Source organism: Symphalangus syndactylus, chromosome 19 (assembly GCF_028878055.3).
Source record: "Symphalangus syndactylus isolate Jambi chromosome 19, NHGRI_mSymSyn1-v2.1_pri, whole genome shotgun sequence".
NCBI lineage: Eukaryota > Metazoa > Chordata > Mammalia > Primates > Hylobatidae > Symphalangus > Symphalangus syndactylus.
In genome coordinates this window covers 37,557,913-37,566,155 of record NC_072434.2, presented here as the reverse complement: position 1 = coordinate 37,566,155, position 8,243 = coordinate 37,557,913, and the positions used below count along the sequence as shown (strand labels likewise).

Here is an 8,243-nt window from a genome sequence, read left to right as displayed (position 1 = left end):
CAAGAGCCTATCAGCAACGATAAGTGAGGACTCACTGTATTTAACAAAATCTTTACGGATTTGGACTAACTTCAGAGAGTGGATTCTCACCAAATGTATGGAGATTTTCAAGTTGTAACTGATTATTGACAGAGATCTGGAGTTCAATGGGTTTTTACCTTTTATCTTCAAAAGGTTGTTTGCAGTGATTTTTCTATTAATCTAAAACTAAGCTCTGGGACAATATTGGCCATAGAAAATGAGAATGAAGCTGAAAGACAGTGTTTTCTACATAGGGATAGATTATAAAGTATAGTGGTTAAAAGGTTTTAGAAATGGAAAATGTATAATAGGGCAGTGGTTAACTATTCTTTTGTAATTAATTCTGTTCCGTAAGTTTCTACCGGACTGCCTTTGGCCAAATAAGTATTACTTTAAAGTAATCTTCTATTTTACATACATCTTTATGTTCTTCAATAAAGGAAGATTCCCAAGTGGCTAGTATGAGCTCTGAAGTTGGCCTGGGATTGGATCCTGGCTCTTTTACTAGCCAGTTTTAGAGTGGCACTGGATAAATAAGTTAATCTTGTTTGGCTTGAGTTTCTTTTTCTATGAAGTGGGGATGATCATAACAACTGCTATGGATTATATAATCTATGTAAAGATAGCACTGTGTAGTACTAAGTCTCATATAAATATAAGCTATTACAATTAATATTCCACTTCCTGGGGAATGTTTTTCCTAGGATTCTGCAAGCTGGCAGAATCCCTATCTTGTTGGGTCTTACAAGAGTAGAGAAGCTGGTCAGGAAAGAGTTGGTATTCTGAGAATAAGAGTTTTGGGACGACTACGATGAGTTGAGTATCCTAAATCCCAAACTCCTCACTTGAAGGTGAAGGAACCCCTTAGATATGCTTGTTACCTTGGCTGACCAGTCCCTTAATAACCTCACTTAAAGGAGTTAGTTACCTTGCACAAAGAAGCCCATATGCCCTATCCCTACAATCCCTCATTGTTTCCAGGACACAGTTTGAGGCAGATCCCAGCACGTCCCAGGGAGACAAATACAAAGTGTGATCTGAAAGAGTCTTTTTTTGGATCTTAATATTGATAGGTGGAGAATATCTGTGGAAATAGATTCTGAGTATGTAGGACCTTGAAAGAAAGGACATAAATTGGGTCAAATGATCATTATGGGTAAACCTATAGCAGAGATTTTGGCTCAGTCTATCAGACTGAACAGCTCAAAGTAGTCCTTTGTACTTGGTGGAAAGACATTTTGACTCAGCAGTGGCTCATCTAAATTAGAGATGATATGCCAGAAACTCCTTGGTATGATGTAGAGAAATCAAAGAAGAGGGGCCATGTTGGGGAGGATTTAATATAAGTGATCCTCTAACTGTATCCCTCATAACAGTCTAGTCAATTCCCTTTACCAAGGCATTGAGAAAAACACTGGTGAGCACAGCACCAGCACTCTTGAAAAGCCATATAGTCTGTCTGTAGGCAGTGGGAGATGCTTCAGTTGAAATGGACTCCTTGATTCAATGGGCATTTTCAAGACTGTTTTGTGTCAGAGACAAAGTAGTGCATTTAATTGCTAGACTAGAAAGGTGAGCATGGTTACTGTAATAGACAGCAGGAACCACAGGATAATCAGTATAGTCTAACATGAGGTCTGGCTTTGGCTGAAGGATCATGTGATCTAAAGAAGGAAAATGGATAGTCCTATTTAGTTTATGTTACTAAAAACTGTTAGTCTGACTTGAGCCACTACAGTAATCACGAGCCCTTATCTAATTCTCAGGTCTGATTTAATTCAATTTCTGGAGGCCTTGGAGAAAGGACTTTGACATGACATCATGAGTATGTATTATGTATCTCTTAGCATTCTCCAAAGTAATCTGTGGCCATTTACCAGAGCAGTTACACAGTGCAGAAAGAAATTCCTAGACCTTTTGGGCTCACCAAACATGCTGAATTAGTTCTAATTTTGGGCAACCAGAACATTACACATTTATTCAGAGTGGAGTCTTGTGGAAGTCAGTATAAGTGGAGTTTTGACCCAAGTCCACCACAGTGACCCCCAAACCCATCCCTTGGTTACTTCTCCCATTTCCTGAGTGTATGGCTAGAGTATTAACATTAGCAACTAGCAGAGTCAACACACTGGTTTCCTTAACTGGTTCTTTTGTTTATCATCAAGTTTTAATGAAAGGATACAACTGATGTTACTTTACAACGTGATAAACATTTGCAGTGTCCCAAATTACTACTATTGTTACGAGAATAAGATTGCTCAGGTTGCTAAATGGAATTTTTAAAGTATTTCCTCTTTTGGTTGATGTAGTACCTGATCAGAGAGTTCTAAACTACCTCCTACCAAATTTTTCTTTGAAAAATCTACCTTTATATGTGAAATTAATATACACATATATTTTAGATAACAGTAATTTACAGGTTTCTTTGTTAAATTAGGATCTTTGCATTAAGCCCAACTCATCATTGATCAACATATATCATGCTGATAAGCATTTAGCAAAATTTGAGACTGATATTCAATAATATGTATTAAATCAGATAATCTGAGTGCTATAATAGTTTGCCTCCTGGATTTATAGTAATTTTTATTTTTAATAATATGAACAAAAAACTCATTTATTCTGCTCATTTGTAAGTTATAATTTTAACTGGCAAGAATTACAGAGCAGAATTTTTTTAATGGTCATTATAGAAACTAGCTTGCACTTCACCTATTTCTTGATTTTACTGAAATTTATGACCACATTAATTGGAGAAAGGAAAATAAACTGTCTTGGGAATATGCTGTAATAGCACAGAGATTTTCCTTCATTTCTGCAAAATTAATATTCTCTATTCATCTAATGCCCATCAACTAGATTTTTTTGTATATGTCACAGAAGTACTTTTTTCTTAGGTAGTATATTTAAACCTTTCAGTTATAATTATTACCACCCCCTCCACCCCCTTCCCCCCACTTAATGGTTGTAAAAAGTTACATCCCTTAAGAAATATTTAGGGATAAACATGGATTAAATCCTTGAGACAAAAACCCAAACTTTATACCAAATCCTTACATCCAAAATCTTATATTCAAATGAAGTGAGAATTCCATTAAGGAAACAATATTTTTTTCAACTAATTTTTATAGTTAGCCTGGGCTAATTATACAAAAAATTTATACAAATACACACAAAACCAAAAATACCAAACCAAGCAACAACACAAAAACAACCCCCAAACCAAAAACTCTCATTCCATAAGGTGACAAATTTTACTTCTGAGAGGTAGTACAACCAACCAAATGAATACTGTACGTGCATTAACCGAGGCACTTAAGATCACCCAACCTGTTTGTTTAATTTATAACCAAATCTCTCCTCTTCAGGATTTCAGTGCTCATGAACAAGTATTATATTAGAATAATGGTCTCAATTTATTTTGACAAAATCTTACTTTGAAGTTTAGTCATTTAGACCTTAAAGTTACAAAAATAAAGTATTTCTATCTCAGGCAAGTATTTAATTTCTCAAAAGCTAGTAAGAAATGAAAAGATCAATATGGGCAGAAGTATGATTTCTTAAAAATGGGTACATATTTTAGTTTTCTAATTGTGAAATACATTATGACCTGTAAGAACATTGTTCTTCCTATTCTATTCAGGGTCAGTTTAATATGTGAGCCTTCAGCTTCATTTTGTACACTACAAACAGGAAAACACAAACATCATGAATCAGTTTAGGCAGAGATGTGATTAAGAATTGTAAAAGATGGCTTTCATAACATACATAAAATTCCAAACACTTTGCATGTGAAAATTTTCCGAATTACTAAGCAGTTGGGTGATCTCAGTGAGACTTGGCTTCATATGAAATGTTTCCATTAAAATTTTAAGTTTGCCTTAAAACAAAAAAAAACTTGGAAAGCAAAGCTCCTAAACCAGCTAAGTTAGAAACTGCTGTTTCTGAATGAAAATGACACTGTTTTTTATTTTTACTCTACTGAATTGAAAGAATAGAAAAAGAACTACAGTTGGTATAGAGAACTATTAGGCCATCTATACAGACACCTGAGAACCAATTCTTCTCTATGTTTACCATCTTCTGCAGCCACTTGCTTCTGCTTTGTCATTCACTGACATTTCAACTCTTTCAGTTACTGTATCTTCAGATGCTGACTGGACATGGCTTTCTGACTGTCCTCCCGTGTAGGTGGGGGTGCTGTACTTTAAAAGGATAGATTTAAACTGCATCAGAGGTGCATCTGTGCGTACACCCATTGGGTCAAAATGAGTTCGGCTTACTCGAAAGCCTGCTTGAGATAAATAGCACAAAAACTTTTTTAACCTGCAACAAGGAAAGGAAAGAAAAAATATCACGTTCTTGTATTTTTATTTAAATCACATTATTAAAATATAAAATATATACTTTGTCATTCACTGGGTGTCTTACTTTGGCATATTCATTCCTTTAATGCTGTGTCTGTGAATGTTGTAATAAAAGGGAGGATGTTCAGTACTGACATCAGTCTTTTGCTTCTTGCCTAAATTTGTGATGATTTCATTACTTTTTCTCTTTCCTGCAACATACACATACAAAGTTAGCATGCTCTTAAAAATTACAAGCCAAATACTTTTATAACTATATATTTATCTCAAGTCTAAATCCTGACACATTATTTCAACCTGTCTGTCCAATCTTAATTCTTATAATTTATTCTATTTTCACTGTCCTTCACTTATGTAATTTTCATATTAAACTGCTACATCAGAACTTCCTTTCTACCTTCTTCAACTTCAAGCCACACTCTATTTCGTCTCCTTTAGGAAGCCATCTGTGAATTTGGGGCTAGTCACTTCATAGAGTTCATTGTTGTTAATACTACACTACACTACTCAGAGTTTGACTAAATTCTGTCATTTTTTTTTCTTTTCTTATAGTTCCTTAATGTGTGTAAGTCCTTTCTCCCCCAGTTATATTCTAAGTTCCTAAGGACAATATCTTTCATTTTTATACCTGTATTTCTACTGAGTGCCCAGTATTGGATACACAGTGGGTCTTCAGTAATCACAAAACAAAGAAAAACAACACAAAGTCTTGAGAGTTTGGACACAGAAACTGATGAAAGGTCAATGTTATGATCTCATTGCCTATTTCTCATCACAGCAGTTAGTTTTTTCATTTTGAGTGAAAGGAGGCCAGCTAAGATTCTAGAACTGTATCCTTCCAAAAATTACAACATGAAAACAACTGAGATATCCAATACTATAATGAAATTTTGCCTGGTGTTCAACCCTTGATTATTTATATATGAACGTTATGGTCAAATCTTACTTCTTCAGGGAAAGTAATTAACATCTGCTTAAGCAAAACATTCAGAAGGTGCCAAGGGCAGTGGCGCACACCCGTAGTCCCAGCTACTTGGGAGGCTGAGGTGGCAGGATGGCTTGAGCCCAGGAGTTTGAGCACAGTGAGACCCTGTCTCTTAAAAAAAAAAAAGTATTGAAAAGGCAAAGTTGATACATAAAAATAAATTACATTCAAAATAAATAAAAATTATTGCTGAATTGTTGCCTTTTTACATAAAAACATAAAGCAAAAAGGACAACCTGGGATCCATCCATCAAATCAGAATTATAATTTGAAATCTAAAATTTGAAATCACATGAAATCTGAGGCACCTAGTCAAAGGATAGATATCCAGATTTAGTACAAGTTCTAGGAGCATCTGAGGCAAAAAATCTGATGTAATACGTTAATAGTGACTATCATCAGCAGTATATAGATTTTTTTTTTTGGCCCGGTAATTTCTTCTTTTTTAAAAAATAATTTCAACTTTCTTTATCGATTAAAGGGTATATGTGTAGGTTTGTTACGTGGGTATATTGTGTAATGCTGGGGTTTGGGGTCCCAACAACCCCAGCACCCAGGCAGTGGGCATAGTACCCAACAGGTGGTTCTTTAGCCCAGGCTGCATCCCATCCCTCCCCCATCTAGTAGTCCCCAGTGTCTATTATTCCCATTTGATGTCTGTGAGTACCCAAAGTTTAGCTCCTACTTGTAAGTTAGAACATGGGGCTTTGGTTTTCTGTTCTTGCATTACTTTTATTAGGATAATGGCCTGTAGCTCCATCCATGTTGCTGCAAAGAGCATGATTTTGTTCTTTTTTATGGCTGCATAGTATTCCTTAGTACATATGTACATTTTCTTTATCTAGTCCATTGATGATGGGCACCCAGGTTGATTCTGTCTTTGCTATTGCGAATAGCACTGCAATGAACATATAATGTATCTTTGACAGAATGAATTATTTTCCTTTGGGTTTGCATAGTACTATCATTTTAAGATTTTATGTGTTGACCAATTATCTTAGAATAACCATATAATTTAAAAGTTATAGAAGAGCCCACAAAAATTAGTCTAATTTCCTTAATTTATATACGAGAAAGGCTCATAGATTAAAAACAAATTTTTTTTGAGATGGAGTTTGGCTCTGTTGCCCAGGCTCACACAGTCCTTACACTATCCTCCCACTTCAGCCTCCTGAGTAGCGGAGATTACAGGTATGTGCTACTGTGCTATTGGCTTTTGAAAATATTTTTAAAGCTTATTTATGTTTTACTTTTTTCTAAAAAGGATTTACGACAATTTTGCTGAAGGGGAGGGGCCTGGCTAAGTTTATGTAACAACGCCTGCAGTAGGATAATGCTCTTAAATCTAATTTTTTTTTTTTTTTTTTCTGGAGACAGTCTCGATCTGTCACCCAGGCTGGAGTGCAGTGGTGCAATCTTGGCTCACTGCAGCCTCTGCCTCCTGGGTTCAAGCAATTCTCCTACCTCAGCCTCTCAAGTAGCTGGGATTACAGGCTTGCACTGACATACCTGGCTAATTTTTGCGTTTTTCGTAGAGACAGGGTTTCACCATGTTGGCCAGGCTGGTCTTGAACTCCTGACCTCAAGTGATCTGCCCAACTTGGCCTCTCAAAGTGCTGGGATTATAGACATGAGTCACTATGCCCAGTAAATCTAATATTCTTTACAGCGTATCATAATGCTTCTTTGTCTTCCCTCCAACAGAGAAATTAGGTAGAATATATCAATTTAAGTTATCAAATTAGTTGAAGATGCCAAATGAACATGGCTGTTGGAAAGAGTATGCAGTAGTTATTTAAACTATATACTATTAAAAGAAATTTAAGTTTCCTTGTCTTTGAAGGTCAACATTAAACTGTTGAGCAACTAATAAAAAATTACAGCTTATAACTAAAGGCCACTGCTCTTTCAAACTTAACACTCTACAGTCTTCTTTTCATCTGTATTCAAAAAACACATCTGGAATCTAAAGTTTTTTAAAAAGCAAAACAAAACCTTAGACATTAGGGCACTGATATTTTAAATCTTAACATCCTTTAATATGAATTTACAGTGTCTAACACAGCTATATTTAAAGTATGCACATATCCTAAATTATATGAAAGGCCATATAATAAATTCTTTTGGCTGGAGAATGAGGTCTTCTGGTTAATTAAATGGAATTGCTATAAATCATATATTAATGAGCAATTTTTAAAATAATTAGAATAAAATTTTATCTTAACTATAAAATTATATATAACTTTATCATATATAATTTGATCTTATTTTATTCACATGGTTCAAGATCATACAGTTCGTTCAAAGGGATAACCATATATTACAGATGTGAACAAAGCATATGTTAACAGAAATTTCCAATGTGTGAATGTTGATAAACAAGTTTTACTACAGTTTTGTCATATAATATGAAATGTATTTTTAAGTAGGCTACCATGGCAATCTCTTCTCTTCCTACCCTTTTGCTATATGCCTTTTTGACCTGATATGTACATATGTACACACATATATGCATACATACCTTGTGCAATGTAATTATCTGTTGTGGTGTCATCTGTAGTTTTAATAAATACACCATTTTCTTCTAAAAAATAAAGCAAATGGGAAAAGAAAATATTTTACAGAATGACATAAAGCAACAACTCAGTTTAAATAAAAGTTTATGAAATTCCATCCAATTTTCCTGAATATGCAAGAGATTCTGTGGCCAAATTGAACTGCAAAAATTACGTTTTTAACCCTCTATAATAGCAGTTTCTAATTATTTATGAGAACACTAGGATATTCAATAGGCTCACCTTTGTATCAATAGTCAGATACAACTATAAAATTGGCTGTTTGTACTAAGCAGAAAAAACACATAGCTTTAC

The 8,243-nt window shown here is 34.7% G+C and overlaps 1 protein-coding gene across 3 annotated transcripts in view; it reads right to left on the bottom strand.

Moving 5' to 3' along the window:
* Window positions 1–2,169: 2,169 nt before the first annotated feature.
* TRMT1L (tRNA methyltransferase 1 like) overlaps window positions 2,170–8,243 on the bottom strand; it is a 39,702-nt gene continuing 33,628 nt past the window's right edge. For all 3 annotated transcript variants that reach the window (XM_055235291.2, XM_055235290.2, XM_063613768.1), the window contains 3 exons: window positions 7,895–7,957; window positions 4,453–4,579; window positions 2,170–4,347 (listed from right to left, as the gene is read on the bottom strand). In XM_055235291.2, coding sequence (XP_055091266.1) covers window positions 4,095–4,347; window positions 4,453–4,579; window positions 7,895–7,957 — 443 coding nt within the window. In that variant the 3' untranslated portion in view covers window positions 2,170–4,094. The remainder of the gene's footprint in view (window positions 4,348–4,452; window positions 4,580–7,894; window positions 7,958–8,243) is intronic.